We start from the raw sequence: 20,756 nt of genomic DNA, 5'->3' as shown, positions 1-20,756 counted from the left end.
ACAACCTTAGGCTTGCCAAGCAGGCGCTTAAGCTGCTGAGCTAAATCCCCAGCCCTAGTAATCTTTTTTTTCATGATCACTAACCATAACCCTGTCTCCTATACCTGATACTCTGTCCCTACATTGGTTGATTCTGCTACATATACTTTTGATGAAATTTTTAATCTCCTGGATATCTGTATGAATCTTTTTAATGGATTTCATTTCTTTGCTATGTTGGATGGTCATGGTTTCCATCATTTTCCTAAGCTCAATTTTTTTTTTATTTGCATCTTCTCTAGAGTCACTAGCCATGTCTTTCTTTTTTCTTTTATCGGTACTGGGGATTGAACTCACGACCTCCTGCTTGCAAGGCAGGTGCTTATGCCGCTGAGCTAAATCCCCAGCCTCTATGTCTTTCATTATAGTCACCATCTCTGTAGTTTCCTGACAAATTATTTGATTTGATTTTTCTCTAGAGTCTCATTCATCTGCCACATTACTTCTGCTATTACTTCAGAGAGCCCAGGTGGGAGTGGCTTTTGAATTGTTCTATCTCATTGCCCCCCTGGGTTTTCTGGTGAGCTGAAGTCTGGGTTGCATCTAGCTTAAGTGCCTTCTTGTTTTCTATGTTCTTTAGCTTAATTCCTGGATTGATGCTTGTAAATTGCTTATGGTGAGTAGCTTTACAGTTAGTATTGAGAACCCTAAGGAGATAACTATTTTCAGAGGTATCTTCTAGGTGTAGTTGGCTTTTGGGTTTTGATTCTGTTGCAAGATCCTACTTCCTCAATATACTGGGGATGAGAAACAGCTGCCAATTTGCCAGCTTGCCCCTGGTTCTCTGGCACTGGCCCATAGTATTATGACCCTTAAGCAATCTCAATCCTGACATGCCAGGAAAAACTGATCAGAACAACTGTAACACCTTGGCTAACGCAGTACAATCACTAATAACATCAGAATTAAACACAGCCTAGAAAATGACAAATCATGGTAACTATTAATTTTTCACCTTTAATTGTATAAACTATATTTACGGATATATAATGAGATTTAAAAACAAATCAGAAAATTATATACAATATATAAGCCTCAACATGGTAATTTTACCCTCAAAGGAGAAAATTTAAAAGGTGTTGACAGAAAAACAGAGAAATAGAAAAGGAAGATATGATGAGACTGGAGGGCAAAGTAAGATTATTCGAATTTTGGGAAGCTCGTCAAAAAGCCAGGAGGGAAAGAGAGAAAGAAAGAAAAAACTAGAAACAATGTTTACACTCCTATGAAAACAAGAACAAACAATTGAGAAAACAAGGAAAAGAACAAAAATAGGAGAAAAAGCCAGGGATTTAGCTCAGTGGTGTAAGTACCTGCCTGGCAAGCATTTGGTCATGAGTTCAATCCCTGGTACCAAAAAAAAAAAAATCCACTTCAGGTGATGTCTCCGCTGTTACTAGCAGGCAGTGCGGGCAAACAGAGCCTAGATGCATAATTAACCCCAGCAAGTCAGCCATAAATCTATGGCAGGGTAGTGCATAATCCCAGCAAGCCTCCATCCTTAGTCCCACTGAAGTTCAGGGTGGTTTCTGGCCATGAGGCTAGAACCTGTTTGCGCGCCAATTTGAATTCAGTTCTGCCTCATCCTGACACTGGGAGCTGCTAGATGGAGCCAGCCTGCAGCTGCTAAACTCTAAGCTCAGTTGGGCCTCTCCAGGTGGCTACCTGCCAGCCGTCCTTGGTAACTCACCAGCCCTGTGGTCTGCTGCTTCCAAGGCTCCATTCCACTGGCGTTTCTCGGGGAAGGCCTCTGGGTGGGTCTGCAGGTTCTAGCTGCCTTTCAGTGAGTCACTGGAGGTGCCACCTCCTTCTGAGAGGTCTCTCTTCTCTGTCCCTGTGGGCTCCAAGTCTTCCTTCAGAGCCTTGTTGTGTCCCAGGGGCCCCCTGCTTCCTCTTCTGCTTCTCATGCTGTATTCAGCATCTGGATGCTGCATTATAACATTTGGTATCATGACTCCCCCTAACTGTGTGCTCCTTCAGTGCTTTGTTATTTTAAATGCACGAGGGGTCAAATACAGCACTGAGCTAATATCCCAGCCATTTTGAGACAGGGTCTTGCTAAATTCCTCCGCTGGGCTCAAATTTGTAATCCTCCTACCTCAGCCTCCCAGAGTGCTGAGATTACAGGTATGTGCCACCACGCCCTGCTACCATTTCTGAAATCAGTGACAGGAGTGGTCAGAGGGCCCTCCTGGTAGAGGTGTAAATTCCTGGTGAAGGGATCTGAAAAAGGTGGGGCACTCCCAGAACAGTTCAGGACCGGCAGGAAGTTACCATGCCACTGCAGAGGATGCCTCTTCCAGCTCAAGTGAGATGCACATGCGTCCCCAGGCTTCTGTTAGGCTTTCTCACACCAGCTTCCAAAAAAGTAAATAAGCCATAAGGGAGGGAAAAGGTTGATTTATTTCTCAACTGTCAGCAGCTCTCTCCCAAGACCAGAAACCACTGATTAAAACCTGAAGGTTTGGCACCCAGGTAGATCCCAGGAAGTAGAAATCGAAGTGCTCATGTCAGAAGTCCAAGTTCAGACCCTAGTAGCAGACCAGAGTCAAACTGCACTGAGTCAGAACTCCAGGTTCATGTATATCCTGAGGTCCCGCTCCCAGGCCCGACCCTTTTCCTCCTGCCTTCTGTTCTGCTTTCGGCTCAGTGTGGCCACCCGAAGGGCTCTCTCCTTCCCAGACACAGCCCGGGGATCCCGGGCAGGGAAGTGTGTGACTCGAGGCTGGGGTGCCGGTCTGTAGCCCAGTCCTTCCTGGTCCCTCTTGAGGACAGTGGGGATAGGGCTGGCACGGCCTTCACCTCGAGGCCCCAGCCCCATTCCTGGCTCCCAGCCTCCCTTGAGCAGCAGCCTGAAACCGGGGCTGGATGTGGCTACCCCAAGGGGACCCCTGGGGGGCCGGGGACCCCTGGCTAGTGACAGCAGGTGGGCAGTAGATGTGCAGTGGTTGGAATCTTCAAAGCAGGCATTGCAGGTCTCACAGTACTGGGGGATGGAGGAGAGAGCCCTGCGGAGAACAAAGAAAAGCGCTGACGACAGAGAAGGGAAAGGGAGACCTGAGGCCTCAAAAGAGGCTGGCAGTGCGGACGCAGAAGATGCCAGCTTTTCTGCTGAAGAACCAACTGCCTTTCCCCACTCGGCACCACCATTTTGGGTTTTGTTTCGGTGCTGCTGATCTAACCCAAGGCCTCTTGCGTGCCAGGTAAGCCCTTTACTGCTGAGCTACACTCCCAGCCCTTTCTACTTAGCCATAAGGGGCTCAGAAGGAAATGGGGGAAAAAAAGAGTTGGTAACCAAACCTCACAAGCTCGTGGACAAGGGTGGAATAATGACTTCAGCTGTTCTAATACTTAAATATACTGACCAACCTCGATTGATGTGTTTTGAAATTTTTTTTTCCTTTTTGAAGTAAAATAGATTTGGGAAGAAAAAAAATAGAATACCTGACAAATGGCAATATTTTCATAAATATTAACATTGTTTAAAAAAATTAAGAAAGATACATATTTATCCATTAAATCCTAACTAGCCTGTAAGAAAGATGCCTATTGCTCCCATTTCTCAGAAAAGGAAACTGAGACATAGACATAGGTTTCCAAGTTAGTGCAATCAGGAGTTAAATTCTAGAAGCTCACATCCACAGCCACTCCACTCCACTACTTTAACATGGGAAATGAAGAGATCCCTACAGATGCTCTGGGGCTGTCTCTGGTGTGGGCAGCCAGGAAACCTAGAACATGGGTATGGACTAACGCTCTCCTTACCGGTTCCCTGGGTGCCTGGTCTCTCCATGGCTCTCCCTGATCATGCGGGCCACCTCAGGGAAGGCTGCTTCTTCAGCCAGCTGAGCAGCATCCTTGCCACCCAACTCGCAGACCCCCACCCAGGCAGCCCCTCGGTCCAGAAGATAGCGTACAGCAGCTTCCTGGCCCGCTCGGGCAGCACACATCAGGGGGGTCCACCAGAAAGCGTCCCGAGCATTGATATTCCCTCCAGCTCCCTCTGCCTCGCGGGGCTCCAGCAGCCTTCGAAGTTCTGTCATGTTCCCCTCCTGGGCTGCCTTCAGTATCCGCTGGGTGATCTTGTGCTCGTCTACGAAGGAGCTCCCCTGCCCACGTCTTCCCGATGCTCCTGCTTCTGGTGTTGCTTCCCTCACCACTCTTCTTTTCTTCCTCCTTCTCTCCTGGGCAGGCTTTGGCTGGGCTCTCTGGGGTTCAGCGGCAATGGTCTCATCTGCAATCAGGGCCTCATAGAAAGCCCGGGCTGCTGCCCCATCCAGGGTGGGCTCTGGCTCCTTAGGCTGCGGCTGTTGCTGCCCATCCTTCCAGAGGTCACTGGGGTCAGTAGCTGGGGTGAACGAGATGAGTGATGGCCTGGACATGGCTTTGGAGGAACTGGGAAAATGAAGACTAGGTAAGAGTAGGTAAGATAAGGATGAGACAAGTAATCCTAGCCACCCCTACCATGGCCTCTGTGATGACACTGCTACCTCTAGGGACCTCCTGGAACGAGGACAATTAGAATAAAATACATCCTCCTGCCCAAAACTGACCCCACAACTAAGACCTGTGGACCTTATGTAAAAATACATAACCTTTGAACAGACCCTGCCCCTTAGTAGAAGTTAATAAAGAAAATTCTGTGAAGAGCTAGGAATGTAGCTCTATGGTAGAATGCTTGCCTAGCATGTGAGGGTCCTAGATTCCACCTCCAGAACCACGAGAGAGGAAAAAAGGAAAAAAATAAAAATAAAAGAAAAACACTAACTCCACGAGACAGCTGTCTGTAAGTCCTGCTTTGCACCCCACTAACCCTTGACAACAAATGCCAGCCTCTCTCTCTGAACACAATTATGATACATACCATTAAGTAACATCAGTCCAGCCCTTTAGATCTTCCCTGATCCTACTTCGGAGGTCTCTTTCCAAACAAAAACAGACGTGACATTTCTCCGGAAGATTTCGGGAAAAGGCTCCTCCTATCTGCATCCTCTTGCGGCTTCCATCCCGCAAAATCGCACTACTCCAATCTAAAGAGTTGACACAATGCATCACGTGGCCCAAAGACACGTGGCAACAACAACAAAACCGCTCCCAAGGTTCGACTTCCCGCCCCTTTCCAAGTATGCAAGCAAAGCATCGCGAGCCCTGGCAGCGCGAGGCCCAGGGACGCATCGGTTGGGGTCCGGCTTTTACAGAACGCCCCACAATGCCCTTCGCTGCCCTCTATTTGGCACCCCCGCCCCACACTGGTTTTCTGAGGCTGAGAGACCATTCTCCGGGATAAGAAAGGCCTGAGGAGGCTGCGGGAAAGCTGGAGAATGCCAAAGAGCTGTGAAATGAAATAACGTCCCAGTGTCCCGCACCATTACGACCGGGGCTCGAAGAACACACTTAGAGCCCGCAGCAAAACACTCCAAGCCCTAAGAGGAAATGGAGAAATGCAAAGAGATGTTGAACAGCAGAATGGCTGGAGACCCTTCAGGTTAGCGCACTGGACCAGTCTTCCTACCACTCAGCTCTGCTAAGCCCAAGCGCATCCGATCCAAGTCCCTCAACACGGAGCCCAGCGCACCTCCCGTCTCAAGCCAGATGCTGGGTGGGACAGGGTACCAGTCGGAGGTTCTAAGCGAGGCTGACAGGCGAGTGGGTCGATCCGAAATGGGATCAGCCCCCTTGGGCGGCAGTGCTGCACCACGTCTGCACCTAAAGGGAACCGTGTGAGAGGAACATCTGGGAGGGGTTCCGCCGGCTCGCTCCCCACTCCCACCCTCACTCTGCCCCTAAATCTTATAAATTCGCGAATATATTTCCCAGATTCCCTGGCCCAAATCCCCCTTTGACTTCCGCTTCCGGTGGTACCTTGCTGCATCCCGCCCCCAGGGGCGGGGTCTTCCTCAGGGTCCTTGCGACGCCAGAGTCGTGCGCGATTTCTGCTGGGATTCGTAGTTCACGTTTCCCTTGTCTTGCTAGTCTCGCATCCTACTCGGGACCTCACCTCCCGGCGTCCACCGAGGCGTCCGGATGCCGGCGCCTGCGCACTGCTCTCTTCCCCCCGCCCTCCCCAATTTCCATCCCCCCCCCTCTTCGCCTGCCGCCGTCGGGTCCGCGGCCTGCGCTTGAGCGGTCCGCGGCGTTCCTTAGGAGCAGCAGCTCCCCTCCCCCACCCCGCCCCGGTTCCCGTCCCGCAGGTGAGTCTGAGGTCGTAGCTGTGCGGAGTTCCCTGTCTCTAGGTGCGGCACATGGGGATCTCCGCGCCTCGATGTGAGGGCGAAGAAGGAAGTGACCCGGTCTGGCACCTAGGGAAGAAGGGTAGCTGAGGGGCGGAGGCGGGATGTGGAGTCTCGGGTGAAGGGGACCTGACGGCCGCGCCGAGCCAGTGAGAAACGAAGGGCCCGGCTCTTGCTCGGAGGGATAAACTTCGGGACCCCGGGGAAGGGCGCCGGGGCCAGGCAGTCGGTCACCCGCGGAGGTAGGAGGCAGACGGCCCTGCTGGGGCTGCCGCCGAGGGGACCGCGGCCCGGCTCGCACGAGCGCCGGGCGGTGTGAGAGCCAGCGGGTCGCTACCAGGCGGCTTCTCGCCGGTGCTAGAAGTTCAGAGAACTTCCCAGCTCGCAGGAGACGGGCCGAGGGGAGTAAGGGAGGTTGCAGAGGGGTGCCCCAGAGCCTGCGATTCTGTAAGAATGGGCGGCCCCAAATTCTTTCGTGCTAGGAAGCAAGGTGTGGGAGGAGGGAGGATCCCGAAGACAGGGAGAGCCTAGGCTTTACTTGCGCTCTTGTTTTTCCAGCCGAGGTGAAGATGAGTAGCTCCGAAGAGGTGTCCTGGATTTCCTGGTTCTGTGGACTCCGTGGCAATGAATTCTTCTGTGAGGTGAGTTGTCTTAGTCCTCCCTACAGGGCTTCTCCAGATATTCCCTGGGCTAACGTCCCCCGAGGTGTTCAGCTCCCGCACACTTGTCTTACATGTAGGGGCACCCCTTCCTGTGCAGGAAAGATCCTATCAGTAACTCCCCAGTAACCTGCGGTAATGAGGTGAGACTGGGGCCCAGGTGTCCCAGCTCTGCCACCTTGCAGCAGTATGACATTGGACTGGCCAACCTGTACCTTTTCTGTTGCTAGAGTAATATTGGTAGAGCGATTTCCAGTAGGTACTAGGAGAATTGAAACGCTGTTAAAGTGTTTACTAAGGTGCGAAGCTGTGTGTTAACGTAAGGGATTCTACTGCCTGCAGAGACCAAGCTGTTCAGCCCGTTGTCCTCAGAAAGCCAGCTGTCCCTAAGGAGAGGGTAAAACTGGTTCCTAGATACAAGGTGCAGAAGCAGAGAGGGTGATTTTGAAAGGGATGTGTTGTAACTGCCTATTGTTAGAAGAGAAAGACTGAAGGTTTTATGGGAGAGAGTGTGTGTGAGCTTGGAGGAGAGATTCAAATACTTCTGTAGAGTTGAGAATGGGAAACCGGAATAGTTGAAGTTTGTTAAGGACGAGACATCAGAGCACGGTGCCTCGCCAAAGTGGGGATCCTTGTATGTATTAACCTCTTGAATTCTGTGTCCTGGCAGGTGGATGAAGACTACATCCAAGATAAATTTAATCTTACGGGGCTTAATGAGCAGGTGCCTCACTACCGGCAAGCTCTAGACATGATCTTGGACCTGGAGCCTGGTGAGGCATCTTTGGGGTTCAGTATATGGTGGTGCACGTATTTTTCCTCTCTTCCAATTCCCTGTTCATATGCTTACCGATTTTATTTTTATTTTTTGTATTGGAGATTGAACCCATAGCCATTGCAGTATATACCACCACACCCAGGATTTGAATTTTTAAATTTACTTTTGATTTTCCAGCTCCCATCACCCAGGATCCCCTGCTTTATTTTGATCCTCTGCTTGACTCTTGCCCAGTAAACCTGCAACTCAGTTCTGTTCATAATACCACTTCCCTCAAGGGCCCTGTTTACCACCCCTTTCTCTGGCCTTGCAATTTCCAGTCTAGATGTCTAGGTGTTGACGTCTTTGCGCCTCTGTGTTGAAGGAGGGATTGGGAGGCAGAGGAGAGAGCAGAGGCTGAGGGGTGTGGAGAGAAGACAGAGCTGCATTGAGTTGGTAGAAGGGCCAGTCCCAGATTTCTGGGTCAGATACCCCAGCAATGAATAGGGTGAAGTTCCGAGGTGGGTACTTAGCAAACTTAACCAGCGAGTTGCCCTGGGCCATGGGTGGGGTGCCTAGGAAAGCTGAAAAACAAGAGGTTGCATTTGGCCGGCCTGTGTTTCAGATGAAGAGCTGGAAGACAACCCTAACCAGAGCGACCTGATCGAGCAGGCAGCTGAAATGCTTTATGGATTGATCCACGCTCGCTACATCCTCACTAACCGTGGCATCGCCCAGATGGTGAGGCCTCTGCTCCCACTTGATTCCTTCTGGGGCAGTCAGGGAAGCGGAGTTTCCTGCAGTGAGAAGTTGTGCTTCGTTCCTGTCCAGGAGTCTAGCTGAGAAGAGGGGAAGAAGCTCAGGGCTGGGGCCTGGCAACTGCATCCTCGCTGGGGTCGTGCTGAGCGGGTGTTTTCAGGGAGGAGATGAGATCGGGAAGAGTGGTTGTGGAAACACAAGGCTGGCTCTGGTGTTGTGTAGCCCACTGAACAGAAAGCGAGGCAGTGGAGGGGTTTGAGGGCTTGTGTGGGCCAGAGTCAGAGATGGCAGCCACAGCCTTGTGGGCTGGGCTGGGCTGAGCTGAGGAGAGGAGCTGCTTTCTCCCACCCACCGCCCACCCCTTGCACTGTGTTCACCTCAGTTGGAAAAGTACCAGCAGGGAGACTTCGGCTACTGTCCCCGTGTGTACTGTGAGAACCAGCCAATGCTTCCCATCGGTGAGTGATGAAGACAGAGGTGGGCACTGCGCAGCAGTCCTCTGAGGAGCGGGGTCTCCACAAGGCAGTGCCTGAGTCCCAGGGGTGGTTGGGCAGAGCTAGAGGAACGCGTCCTACAGGTTCTGCTGTCTCCCAGGCCTTTCGGACATCCCAGGCGAGGCCATGGTGAAGCTCTACTGCCCCAAGTGCATGGATGTGTACACACCCAAGTCATCAAGGCACCACCACACAGATGGCGCCTACTTTGGCACCGGTTTCCCCCACATGCTCTTCATGGTGCATCCCGAGTACCGGCCCAAGCGACCTGCCAACCAGTTTGTGCCCAGGTGGGGAGCAGTAACAGAATCTCCAGAAGTTGGAGGAAAGGCCCAGGCAGGATTCCCAGGAGGGAGAGGACAGGAGAGGACAGCTCCTCCCAGGGTCAGGCCTTTGCTGGGGATGCACTCAGCAACAAAGGCGCCTGCCTGGCAAGCACAGGGTCCCGAGTTTGATTCCTGCTACCAAAAAAAAAAAAAAAAAAAAAGGCAGCTCTTCCTGTTGAGCAACTGTGGGAAGTTGTTTAATTGACTGTGCCTCAGTTTCTGTGCCCATAAAGCAGGTGGTGCTGGTACACACCTGCAGTGTCTTTATCAGCTTGCCTTGTTTAGAATCACGTGAAATAGCATTTACTCCTACTGTCACAGGTGATCAGCCTTTGCCAGATCCCAGGGCCTGGTTAAACATGGTTTCTCTTCCTGGCATGTTATTTTTATTCTGTACTAGTGAACGAAGGTTCTGCTTTATCCTGAAACAAGTAGTGATGAGTATCTCCTAGAATTTCAGTCCTGTTGTTTTCTTCTTTTGTTTTGTTTTGTCTTTTTTGTTTTTATTGGTACCAGGGATCGAATTCACGACTGCCTGCTTGCAAGGCAGGCGCTTATGCCGCTGAGCTAAATCCCCAGCCCCTTTTATTTGTTTTTGTGTGTGTTTATTGCTGGCCATTGAACCCATGGCCTCGTGCTATGTCCTTAGCTCCCTGTCTTCCTTTCTGTGGTTTGTTTTGTTTGGGGACAGGGTCTCACTGTTACGCAGGCTAAGCTCAGAGTCTTGGGCTCCAGGAAGTCTCCTGCCTCAGCTTCCCTGATAACTGGGGCTAGAGGTGCACACCACCACACCTAGCCTGGAATTTAAGCTTTTTGGGTTTTTTTGTTTTTGTTTTTGTTTGGGGGGGGTTGGTACTGAGGATCTAACTCATGACCTCGTGCTTGCCAGATAGGCGCTTATGCCACTGAGCTAAATCCCTGGTTGGAGTTTGAGTTTTAACGGATGCATAAGATACATTTCCAAATACGAGCAGATGAATTTGAAGTCCACTTTCCATAATAAGCATTGAGGCTGAGGATTTAGCTCAGCAGCATAAGTGCCTGCCTTACAAGTGTGTGGTCATGAGTTTGATCCCTGGTACCGATAAAAAAAAAAGACAAAAATAAAACTACATTTATACCATAATAAGCATTGGGGAAGGCCCGGGTGGAGCTGGGGGGCTAGCAGCAGGGCCAGGACGGGATTCACCCTGCTCTCTGTCCGACCTCTGTCCTGGCCCAGGCTCTACGGTTTCAAGATCCATCCGATGGCTTACCAGCTGCAGCTGCAGGCTGCCAGCAACTTCAAGAGCCCAGTCAAGACGATTCGCTGAGTCCTGCCCTCACTCTGATGCCACTGTTCCTTTGCTGCCACCCTTTGGGGACCCCTCTCTGGTTTTTAGTTTAAATTAAAGGAGTCATTATTGTGGTAGGAGTATGAAATAAAATGGAAGAAAAGGCCACGAGCTAGTCGGCTGGTGCTTGTGGTTGGGGAGGGAAGGTGGTGGTGTGCCGACCTCAGGGCCCTGCCCACCCTTCCTGGGCTGGAAGCCAGCGCAGGTGGGTGCTGTGGATCTGGGTGATGTCTGCAGTGCAGAGCAGAATTCCTACTGGATGTAGGAAGGTCAAGAGGAAAGAAGGTTGGAGACTACAGAACTGTGGCTGTCTATTGCAGCAGGCTTCATCAGTGACACTTACAGTTTTTTTTTTTAGATCTTCCTGTAGTGCAGGCTGGCCTTGAACTCACAGTGATCCTCTTGCCTCAACCTGGCTTTCAATTTAGATTTTAAAAGGAATGCCGGGCATGGTGGTGCATGCCCCTAATCCCAGCACTGGGGAAGCTGAGGCAGGAGGGTCACTGAGTTCAAGGCCGCCTACACTACATGAGGAGGCAGTGTCTCCAAAAAAAAAAAAAAAAAAATGTGTGTGTACAGATGAATGGAGTCCTGGAATAAAGAGCTGCGAGGGTGCAGGGAGGCTAGCGGTGCCTGTGCAACCCCCACTGGGAAAGCAGTGCTCACCTCTAAGGAGGGGACCCGTCCCTGGCCAAGCACAATGGGAACTGCAATTGTGGGGGGAGGGCAGCAGGTGGTGCTAGAGACAACCAGCCCCTGCCCTGAAAGAGAAAGGGGTTCAGGGGGCCTGCAGGAGGGGTAGACACGTGGGTCCCCCTGTCTGGGCCACTGCTCCCACGCTCAGGAACCAGCCCTTGTGGGCGAGCACACCATGTCCCTCCTGCCAGCATAATGACTTCCTCCTCCGGCCAGGGTGCTACCCCAGGCAGAATATAGCCCGCTCCTCCAGCAGCTGCTGTGAGACCACCTGCCGCTCGGGCTCAGGAGCCGTTCCAGAAGGCAGGGCTCCCTGAACCCCGTGATGGAGGGCTCCATGCTGGTCGACCTGCTGGTCCTGGTGGGCTTCGCACTGGGAAAGGGTAAGTGGGCCCCGGGCTGGGAAGGTGAGGTTGTGGCTGGGGCCCTGGGTGCTTGGGCTTCCCACGGCATCTGGGACTGGAGTGAGCCTCTGCTGCCATCCCTCCTCTCCTGTGTGCCCCAGTTCCTGATCCGGAAGTCCGGACCTGCCACTTCTGCCTCTTGGAAGACCCTTTGGTGGGGTGCATTTCTGGCTCGGAGAAGTGCACCATCAGCAGCCCGGCCCCGTGCATGGTGATCTCCATCTTTCATGGTGCGTCGGGCCTGAGGGGACAGGGCTGCTGGGAGCCTGGGTGACAGGAAGAGGACAGCAGAACCTTGAAGGTGGGGTGGGAGTGGAGGCCCTGAGCACATTTTCCCAGCCCCCTCTGAAGATGCCTAGAAGTGGGATCTAGGTAAGGGCTGGGGAGTCTCAGCACAGAAGATCTGGGTTTGGGGACCCTGGTGACCGTCACTAGGGCTCTTGCTGCCCTTTTTGCTCTAGATGTCAAGGTCCGCTTCAACATCCGAGGCTGTGGACAGGTCAACTCCTACCGCTGCCAAGAAAAACGCAACACCTACTTCTCACACTACTGGTACCAGGCCCAGTGTTGTCAGTACGATTACTGCAACTCCTGGGCCAGCCCCCAGCTGCAGAGCGCCCTGCCCGAGCCCTCTGCGAGGCCTCCCGCGCTGCCCCTGTCCCGCACCCAGGCCCGCCGCTTCTACCAGGCCCTAAACCTCTCCTTGCCCCTGCCCAGCCTCAGTGCTGGGAAGAAGTCCAGAAAACCGGCCACCCCGGGCCCCCTGCCCCTGGCGCTGGGCTTGTCTGTTGCCAACCTGCGCCGCCTGTACTTGTTCTTCAACAGCTCCGGAGTTCTGATTCTTCCCAGGGCCAGGACCTGAAGCCTTCCTGTCCCACTTGCACACACAGCGTCCTGCAGGACTCCACTCTGTGCTCCCGTGCACTCTGGGCATCCCTTTGGCACTTCAGCGCCCTGTGGCGTAGGTCTCACCCCTGTCCTGTGCTGCTCTTTCTGCCTCCTAGAAAAACTCAAGTGTGGCTTCGGCCCAGGCCCACGGAGAAAGGCACAGTGGTTCCCATCATCTGAGGGCCCTGCACCCCCACACCAACCACCTGCTCTGACCACTCCGGCCTGGCACTGCCCTCTTATGCCTGTCTCTAAGACTCAGTACCACACTGCCTTTCAGCAGGGAGGATGGCTCGGCCTCCACTGACCCCTCTGCCATCCCGGTCTCCTGCTCTGGCCTCTTGTCACAGTCTTTGGCCTCGGTGGCCTCTTGCACCTCACTAAGCCCTTCTGCACCTGCCAAAAGGGAATAGAGGGGCTGTCGGGGTTTGTTGTGTCCCCAGTGCCCTCCACAATAAACCAGGACCAGGGTACCTCCATGTCGCATCCTTTGTGGGTCGGGTTCCGAGTGGCAGACGTGACAGGTTGAAGAGTTAACTGAATGTGGGAGCCAAGCAGGATTGCAGGGCAGTGCCCACTCTCCCTGGCATTAGGGCTCCCTCACATCCTTGCACACCTCTGCTCAGCCGAAGATCAAAGCACAGGGTTTCAACTCCAGCCACGAAAGGCCTGCAAAACCTAGAGTGTTAAACCCAGTTGATGCCAGGGCTTTTCACTGGAAGAGAAAATTTCCCTCCAGGTAGATTTGAGCCCAGTGCCGAGGGACCTGGGCTTCAGCTGGTCCGTGGTGGTTTCTGAGGATCCTGATAGCCAGGAACTCCTTTGTGGATGTCCAGATGAGAGGGCACTGGAGGGACTGCAGCAGCCAGATCTTCACTTGAATATTTTTGAACAGTTACCAGCATAGAGGAAGCAGTGATGGATTCAGGTCAACCTCTTGTATGCACTCAACAAACGACATAATGCTCTGAGCCAGGCCTTGTGTTAAGCCCCAGGACTCCCAGGTGAGATCTGCCTTTCCAGTACTGCAGCCGAGTGCCAGGACTGGAATCTTCTGAAGGACAGTGCCAGTGTGGCCCAGACCCAGCTTTCCTGACACTTGGGTTAGTCTGTCACTTTGGTCACCTACCCCCGAAGGATGTCACCCCTTAGAATTGAGGGAATGTAATTATCCATGCACATGAGCTTTAGTTAGGCGCACTGGTGCATGCCTGTAGTCCAGGGTATTGGCTTACTGGTCACTGGGACACTACCTGACAGTTAACACTAACAGGGGATTCAGTGGGATTCGTGGCCCGTGGGAGGTAGAGCCAGGAAACAGCACCAGCCAGGAAGTGGCCAGGGGCCATGTGCAGTAGACAGGGTCACACCTCTACCAGCTGCCCAGAAGTGTCCAAAACTGCTCCACCAGCCCTCCGACACTACCCTAACTGTTACAGCCACTACTCGGGAGGTAGAGGCAGGAGGATCACAATTGAGGCCAGCCTGGGCAACACAGACTTAACAAGATGCTGTCTCAAGAAAGAGCTGAGGGAGCCGGGCGGGTGGCGCTCACCTGTCATCCCAGCGCTCAGGAGGCTGAGGCAGGAGGATTGTGGCGAGTTCAAGACCAGCCTGGCAAAGTGAGCTCAAGGCCAGCCTGAACTGCATAGAAAGAACCTGTCTCAAAAGACAAAAATAAAAAAGCTAGCTGAGAGGCTGGGGATTTAGTGCAGCAGCTCAAACTATGTGCCTGGTAAATGCAAGGTCATGAGTTTGATCCCTGGTACCAAAAAAAAGGGCGGGGGGACTGAGAATGGAATTCAGCGGTAAAGCACTTATCTAGCATGCAGTGTGGATGAGGCCCTGGCTTCAGTCATCGGTAGTGCCAGGTGTGTGTGAGCGTGCTTGTGTGTTTGTACACCTTGGAGATAAATGTACCCAGGCGTGACACACACTTAACCGATAATGGTTTGCAGATTACCACATCTACCTCTCAACAAGCTGTGTGGGGCAAAGACACCAATGTTAATTTGTAGATCATGAGCTTTAGGAGGTTGGAAATGGGACAAAATGAAGAACAAACTCTGCCCCCCACCGTCTGGACCCATCTTTCTCTATGACCTCTGTTTTCAGTACAACACAGAAAAAAACAGGTGCAGGGACATACACCTCTAGCCAGTGCTCTGCAGGCCGAGGTGGAGATCACGAGCTCAGTAGTTCATGACCGGCCTGAGCAGCAAAGCAAAAAAAAAAAAAAAGGAAAAGAGAGCACTGTGCAGTAGTCCACACCTGTGAGCCCATCAGTCTGGGAGGCTGAGACAGGAGCATTCCAAGTCTGAGCCCAGCCGGGTGACTTGGTGACTTAGTAAGACCCTGTCTCAAAGGCAGGGGCAGAAAGAAGAGAGCCATGTCGGGCTCCCACAGGTGTGGCAGTGCAGCTGGCAGAGAGCCTTAGGCTGAGGGGTGCCCTCCAGTCACCACCCACGCGGTCTGGCTCAGGGTGGCTCAGGGTGCCTCTCACCTCTGAACCCTTCCAGTTCCTCCTCTTTTTGCACTAGTGCTGAAGCAGAGGCAGGGACCTGGGGCAGAAGCAGAGCTGGCAGCCCCCTCCTGTCCCTGTGGTCAGCAGGTGGCGGGCACTCTCACCTCCTGCAGCCTCCACCTGCCAGAAAAGAGACGAACTGGACGCTTAGCAGATGGGTTTATTTCAGAGGAGACCTGGGGACTTGAGCAAGAGGGGTAGCCTGGGGCAGCATGGGTGTAGGGGTCCAGGCACTTGCAGGTGCCATCAGGAGTGCGGCAGGGAGCGTGGTGTGCACCCCAGAGCCCCTAATGAAGGTAGGTCTCTCGGTTGTGGGGGTCGTTGCAGAAATTCACGAAGCAGCACTGAGAAAACACCCAGAAGCCGGCCACAGGGGCAGGCCGTGTGTGCGTGCAGTCCTGCATCCGCTCCCGGCCACGGCAGTCACTCAGCATGATGTCAGAGCCGCTGGCTGGGGGCACAGCACAATGACAGAAGGTCCCCTACAAGGTCCCTGGGAGTCACCCCTCCCTCCACAGAGATGTACCCCTGCAAGCCGCACCTGCCCCTGCCCAGAGCCACAGAACAGACTGGGAATCGGGTGGCAGTGGGGAGTCCAGTGCACCCTGATGAGGGACTCAGAATTTTCCCAGAAGCAGGAGGGAAAGAGCCATGGAGAACTCGTCCACACCTGGGGGCTGCGTTGGGGGTACATAAGCACTTGGGGGTGAGGAGGAGAGAACCAGGTAGCAAAAAGCTGAGGCAGTGCAGGAGAGGCGAACTGCATACGGCAAGTGGCTGTCACTGGTTTTCTAGACCCTGCTGGTCTGTGGTTACAGTCAGGGCAGACCCTGGCGCCCTGTCCCAAGCAGTCACACGTAAGGCTGTTCCCTGCTGCCTGGCTCCAGGTGGCTAAATACTAGGACCTGACCAGGGGGGCTGGTGGCGGGGTGGCTCAGTGGGCTCAGTCAAGGCTGGCCTCAGAGCAAGGAAGCTGCTTACAAACACACAGAGAAGGGGACTCTCTCTCTCCTCGGGGACCAAGGGTGCCACTGTCTAGGAGGACAGGTGAAAAAGAGTACACACTGTGTATGTTTTGCTAACTTAACAGAGATGAGGAAGGAGAGAATGGGTCCCTCTCCCATGAGGAGAGCAGCCCAGCCTGGCATGGAGACCTAGGAGAAGGCAGAAAAACCCTCAGGGCAGAGGGTGTTGGGCAAGAGGAGGCTGGGGCCAAAGTCAGTGAACAAGGCCATTAAGGTTCAGGGAGAACAAGGCAGGACTCGGAAAGGTGATACTGAAGTATCAGAAGGGTGACACCAGCGGTGCCACAACTCTGCTGATGCTGAGGAGCTGGCACCTGAGGGAGGGCCAGGCTGTGGGAGTCCCCAGGACCCCGGAGGGTGGAAGCCGGGCAGCTGTGGGCCAGCAGGGAAGCGGGGACAGGAAGTGGCTCTGCAGGAGAGACGGGAAGCCTCTCCGGGCCGTGGGCCTGGGACATGGGTGCACCTGAGGCAGTTAAGAGCGGCTGCCTAGGCTCTCTCTGGCCAGGGCTGGGGCGGCAGCAGGCTATGCAGGTAGCATTTTTCCATTTGTTCCCCAGGACTCCGCACTCGCTGGGCACTTGCTGGGCAAGCGCTGCACCAGAGCCCCCAGCTTACCATTCCGTATGTGCACAGTGATGCAGCTGCTGCCCTCCGGCACAAGGCAGATGTCAGACCCTAGCAGGCAGCCCAGCTCCTTGGTCTCAAAGAGACAGCGATAGCAGCGCAGGTATTTGGGGAGTGGAGGTGGCTGAGGGTTGGGGACAACGAGCTTGCCTAGAACACAAAGAGGCAAACACCCTAAGCCCTGCCTGATTCCCACCTATCACTCCCTCCCTGCCTCCAAAAATCCAGACCAGGACCCCAAGCCGGGCTTAATGCATCAGAAGCTTCAGTCCTCACTGAAAGCTCCCAGAGATGAGAAACATTAATTCACCCCTCTGTCTTCAGTGAGTGCTGCAAGAGCTAACAGCACCCTGCACTCGCCCACTCTGAATTCACAGGGAAGGCTGAAGTAGCCGCTCCTCTGTGACTTGGTTTCTGAGTCCTGCACCTTGGATGCTCTTGTGGGCATTCCTGCTTGGGCTCTTGCTTCTTTGTTACTTTGGGCCAGCCGGACCCATTAGTAGCCCAGCCTGTCCTTATGCCATCCTCCTGCCTCAGCTTCCAGACAGCTGGGATTTCTGGCCTGCACCACCGTGCCCAGCTCGGCCCTGTGTTCTTAATCCACAATGCTCCAAAGTGAGAGCAAGAGTGATCACAGGTCAGAGACCATCTCTGTGTCCCTGCAGACTGGAGAACTCAAGCAGACCATACCACTGCTTTTATCTTGATGATGCCTTCACCACCCAGGGGCCCAGCCCACAATAAAGTTTGCCCACCAAAGCGCCCATTCTCTGCTTCTTTCCCCAGTTATATGGGTATCCACCCCATCTACATATCAATGAGTCCCAGACCCAGCAGAGCAGAGCTAACCCTAAAAGGAAACACTTGGGCCCTGGATTTGCTCAGCAGCTCAAACATTTGCCTGTTAAGTGCAAGGTTGCGAGTTCCATCTCAGATACCAAAAATAAATAAAAAAGAAAACCCTTGGAATCTTGTTTCTCTGTAGAAGGTGAGGTTATCAGGCTGGGCTCAGCCTCATTCTACTCTGGAGGCTCTGTTCTGTCACCCTGAGTGTCGCCCCCCCCCCCCAGCTTTCTGTGTTGTCTTCAGCTCTAGAGAGAATCCCTTGGGTGTCTCAATGCAAGTCACAGCTGTGGAACAGGACAGCTCTGGAGTGTCACTAGAACTCTTCCCCAGGGTGACACTTAATCCTGAGTGGTCCTCAAGTCCTCCGGACAAATGGGCCCATCCCGTGGTTCCTGCTGAGCTGAGCCCTTGGTAGGCAGGTTTCTCCAAGCAGCAGGCCGGAAACCCCCCAGGGCTCTGTAGCTACTCACCAACCATGAGATTCACCATCACCAGTACAGTCAAGAGCATCTTGTACAGGGCTTGAGAGGCACTGCGCGGCCCAGAAGCCCTGGACAGAGGCTCACTGCTCATCCTGCCTTGATGTCCGTCGTAGTCCGTAGCCTCCAACCCGAGTTTATATTAGTGGTGAGAGGCTGGCCAAGAGGAAGAAGACTGGCAACATGTTTGGGTGGAAATCAGTGCCAGAACCACTGCAAGGTCAGCACATCCCCACCCACAGCCAGGGCCCTCACTTCCTGGCTCTGGGCAGAGACCCAGCAACAGGAATAGGAGGAGGAAATTTCTTTCATATCCATTCAGCAAAGATTACTGAGTCACTGCATCAGGTGTCGGAGGTCCCACTATACAAAGCCCCTCATCTCACAGGGCACAGTTAGCAAACAAGGTCAATAGGCAAGGTGTGGGGCAGAGTGCATCTGGGAACACAGGCCCAGAGGATTTTTTTTTTTTTTTTTTTGAGACAGGGTCTTGTACAGTTCAAGTTCACTGTGTAGCCCAGACTGGCCTCAAACTCCAGGGATCCTCCTGTCGCAGCCTCCTGAGTCCTGGGATTACAGGCATGTGCCACCACATCCTGCTAGGAATTTCAATAGAGTAATAAGATCTGGCTTTTGAAAAAGACTGGCATTGTTGAACATTGGAGAATAAAACGTTTAACAGTACAGGCCATAAACTAGGAGTGGTGCTGTTGCTGCACCTGTAATCTCAGCATTCTGGGATGCTGAAGCAGACTTGAGCTCAGCCTGTGCAATTTAGTGACACAGGGGAGGGCCTATATTTTAAAAAAGAGAGAGAGAGAAAAAACAAACAAACAAACAAACAAACAAACAAACAGAAAAGCGGACTGGTAATATAGCTCAGGGCCCCAGTCCAGTCCTTCGAGGAGGTGGGAGTGGGCAGCGTGCTGTTCCTGAATCCGGGCGCAGGATGGCGGCCAGGGCTCCCAGCAGAGGCGGGGACTCCAGGCGGTGAAAAAAGCCGAGCTAGTTTAGAAAACCACAGACCAATGAGGCCAGACTGCACGTGGGTCAGGGGAGGCGCGGTCCTGGACAGGGAGGGCCCAGTGGTGGTCGTTCTCCGACAGGGGAAGCTCGGACCTGGATCTGGGCGGCCTCGGGGCCCGATCTCCTGTAAGAGCTCCGCCTTCTGCGCTCCGCTGAGCGCGCCTAGGAGCTGGGGCGGCCGCGCGTGGGAACCCGGGCCCCGGCACCCCGCTCATCCCGGGGTCTCTGCCTCGCGCCCGCGGGGTCCCCATCTCGCTGGCTCCGACACGGGACGTGAGTCTCAGGGCTTTGCTTCAGGTACGTGGGCCTCGGCATCCCGCTCCAGTTCCCCGTGAAAGCTGTACGATCTCGGGGTGTCGATCCTGGCACAACACTGGGGAGGAGAACAGGGCCTAGAAACTCGTGCCGTCTTGGAACCTCAAAGGAGACGCAGGGGGACTGGGGATTTAGCTCAGCGGCATAAGCGCCTGCCTTGCAAGCAGGCAGTCGTGAGTTGGATCCCCGGTACTGATAAAAACGGGGGGGGAGGGCCGAGGGAGGCGGGACGAGAAGGAGGCGGGGCAAGAGAGTGGAGGGAGGGCGGGGCTAACAGGAGGACGATGTGAATCAAGGGGGCAAGGATATAGGCGGGGCTAAAAGGAGGCGGTGTGGAGGAGGGTGGGCGGAGCAAATGGAGGGGCTGGTAGAGCGGGGAGATGGTGGAGAAGTGGGGCGAGGGCAGGCAGGATAAGAGAGAGGGGAGGGAGAGCGGGGCTAAGAGGAGGCGGAGAGAGGGGAGGTGAATCGAGGGGAGGCGGAGAGAGGCGGAGCAAATAGGGGCATGGCCACCGGGGGCGGGGCTATGATGGGGAGGCGGAGCGAGGGAAGGCGGGGCAAGAGCGGCGATGGAGGGCGGGGCTAAGAGGCAGGGCGTGACAAGGAAGGAGAGGCGGAGCCGAACAGGGGTGGGGCTAGAGGAGGCGGGGCGAGGGACCGGGGGTCTGCAGACTCAACGCACCAGTGCGGGCAAAATGTTAGGAGTCTGAGGCTGCACCCTCGCGCACCCTCGGGAGCCCTCCCTCGAATCTGAGAGCTGAGGACCAGGGCCGGGCTGAGGCTGGGCTCCCGCGGGGGTTGCCCTGACAGGTGCTGCGGGACTCGCCTTCGGTTACTGCGCCTGGAGCCAGAACCTGGCTGGAGGGAAGACCTTGGGGGACTGGAGTTGGCCTTCGCGGAGGGCGTGGCCTCTCGTCATTAACCCCGCCCTTTTAAGGTCCCCGCAGTCCGCCGGTAGAGCGAGGCCTGTGCGCGCTAGCGCGTATCCCTGGATATAGTTTCCGTGAAGGCTTTCCTGCGATTAGGCCGGTGCCATAGTCGCCATAGTGACATTGGCAGTGGACTGCATCAGCACCGAGTGCCCCCTCTCTGACAAAGGCTGCCTGGAATAAACATCCCTATGAAACTAAGGAGACAGAGCCTGCTGTCCGAAGACCACATCTGTGGGACTAGGCTGAGGGAAACTGAGGGGCGCGACCCGAGTTATGTTGGGTACAATCTGGAGAGGGACTGAGCAGAGGGTCTTCAGTCTGAATGTGATGAATGACTGGGTTCCCCATCGTGGCACACACCTGTAATCCCAGCGCTCTGGGAGGCTGAGACAGGAAGAT

At 54.1% G+C, this 20,756-nt stretch overlaps 4 protein-coding genes across 6 annotated transcripts; 2 read left to right on the top strand and 2 right to left on the bottom strand.

Annotated features, from left to right (window-relative positions):
- Positions 1-976: 976 nt before the first annotated feature.
- On the bottom strand, positions 977-5,902 carry Gpank1 (G-patch domain and ankyrin repeats 1). Of its 2 annotated transcripts, XM_005005476.4 has the most exons (4): positions 5,615-5,902; positions 4,904-5,069; positions 3,805-4,434; positions 977-3,047 (listed from the first exon to the last, which is right to left on the bottom strand). In XM_005005476.4, the coding sequence occupies exons 3-4, from the start codon at positions 4,419-4,421 to the stop codon at positions 2,603-2,605; spliced, it is 1,062 nt and encodes a 353-aa protein (XP_005005533.2). In that variant the 5' UTR covers positions 4,422-4,434; positions 4,904-5,069; positions 5,615-5,902; the 3' UTR covers positions 977-2,602. The 2 variants fall into 2 exon arrangements, with proteins under 2 accessions (XP_005005533.2, XP_013012345.2); XM_013156891.3 differs by having other exon boundaries at positions 4,904-5,902.
- A 178-nt stretch (positions 5,903-6,080) lies between these two features.
- Positions 6,081-10,709, top strand: Csnk2b (casein kinase 2 beta). Of its 2 annotated transcripts, none has more exons than XM_003473978.5 (7): positions 6,081-6,230; positions 6,828-6,910; positions 7,599-7,701; positions 8,311-8,426; positions 8,827-8,902; positions 9,039-9,228; positions 10,487-10,709. In XM_003473978.5, the coding sequence occupies exons 2-7, from the start codon at positions 6,839-6,841 to the stop codon at positions 10,575-10,577; spliced, it is 648 nt and encodes a 215-aa protein (XP_003474026.1). In that variant the 5' UTR covers positions 6,081-6,230; positions 6,828-6,838; the 3' UTR covers positions 10,578-10,709. The 2 variants fall into 2 exon arrangements, with proteins under 2 accessions (XP_003474026.1, XP_063095308.1); XM_063239238.1 differs by lacking the exon at positions 6,081-6,230 and adding an exon at positions 6,491-6,511.
- A 207-nt stretch (positions 10,710-10,916) lies between these two features.
- Ly6g5b (lymphocyte antigen 6 family member G5B) lies at positions 10,917-13,059 on the top strand. The gene is made up of 3 exons (XM_003473756.5): positions 10,917-11,677; positions 11,800-11,928; positions 12,160-13,059. The coding sequence occupies exons 1-3, from the start codon at positions 11,620-11,622 to the stop codon at positions 12,558-12,560; spliced, it is 588 nt and encodes a 195-aa protein (XP_003473804.1). The 5' UTR covers positions 10,917-11,619; the 3' UTR covers positions 12,561-13,059.
- Positions 13,060-15,252: 2,193 nt separating this feature from the next.
- Positions 15,253-19,625, bottom strand: Ly6g5c (lymphocyte antigen 6 family member G5C). The gene is made up of 3 exons (XM_003473755.4): positions 18,076-19,625; positions 16,751-16,909; positions 15,253-15,561 (listed from the first exon to the last, which is right to left on the bottom strand). Exons 1-3 carry the CDS (start codon positions 18,176-18,178, stop codon positions 15,398-15,400), a joined length of 426 nt encoding a protein of 141 aa, XP_003473803.2. The 5' UTR covers positions 18,179-19,625; the 3' UTR covers positions 15,253-15,397.
- Between the last annotated feature and the right edge of the window lie 1,131 nt (positions 19,626-20,756).

This window comes from Cavia porcellus, unplaced genomic scaffold (assembly GCF_034190915.1).
Source record: "Cavia porcellus strain 051 isolate PalLab524CR breed Dunkin Hartley unplaced genomic scaffold, mCavPor4.1 scaffold_28, whole genome shotgun sequence".
NCBI lineage: Eukaryota > Metazoa > Chordata > Mammalia > Rodentia > Caviidae > Cavia > Cavia porcellus.
This window is presented reverse-complemented; position numbering and strand designations above follow the sequence as displayed.

Coding starts and splice junctions, on each gene's coding strand:
- Ly6g5b (XM_003473756.5), top strand. CDS start 11,620: ATGGAGGGCTCCATGCTGGTCGACCTGCTGGTCCTGGTGGGCTTCGCA. Junction 11,678..11,799: donor GGGCTTCGCACTGGGAAAGG/GTAAGTGGGCCC, acceptor TGTGTGCCCCAG/TTCCTGATCCGGAAGTCCGG. Junction 11,929..12,159: donor GGTGATCTCCATCTTTCATG/GTGCGTCGGGCC, acceptor TTTTTGCTCTAG/ATGTCAAGGTCCGCTTCAAC.
- Csnk2b (XM_003473978.5), top strand. CDS start 6,839: ATGAGTAGCTCCGAAGAGGTGTCCTGGATTTCCTGGTTCTGTGGACTC. Junction 7,702..8,310: donor GATCTTGGACCTGGAGCCTG/GTGAGGCATCTT, acceptor CCTGTGTTTCAG/ATGAAGAGCTGGAAGACAAC. Junction 8,903..9,038: donor CCAGCCAATGCTTCCCATCG/GTGAGTGATGAA, acceptor GCTGTCTCCCAG/GCCTTTCGGACATCCCAGGC.
- Gpank1 (XM_013156891.3), bottom strand. CDS start 4,421: ATGTCCAGGCCATCACTCATCTCGTTCACCCCAGCTACTGACCCCAGT. Junction 3,048..3,804: donor ACCAGGCACCCAGGGAACCG/GTAAGGAGAGCG, acceptor TGTTCTCCGCAG/GGCTCTCTCCTCCATCCCCC.
- Ly6g5c (XM_003473755.4), bottom strand. CDS start 18,178: ATGAGCAGTGAGCCTCTGTCCAGGGCTTCTGGGCCGCGCAGTGCCTCT. Junction 16,910..18,075: donor GATGGTGAATCTCATGGTTG/GTGAGTAGCTAC, acceptor TTTGTGTTCTAG/GCAAGCTCGTTGTCCCCAAC. Junction 15,562..16,750: donor CACTGTGCACATACGGAATG/GTAAGCTGGGGG, acceptor CTGTGCCCCCAG/CCAGCGGCTCTGACATCATG.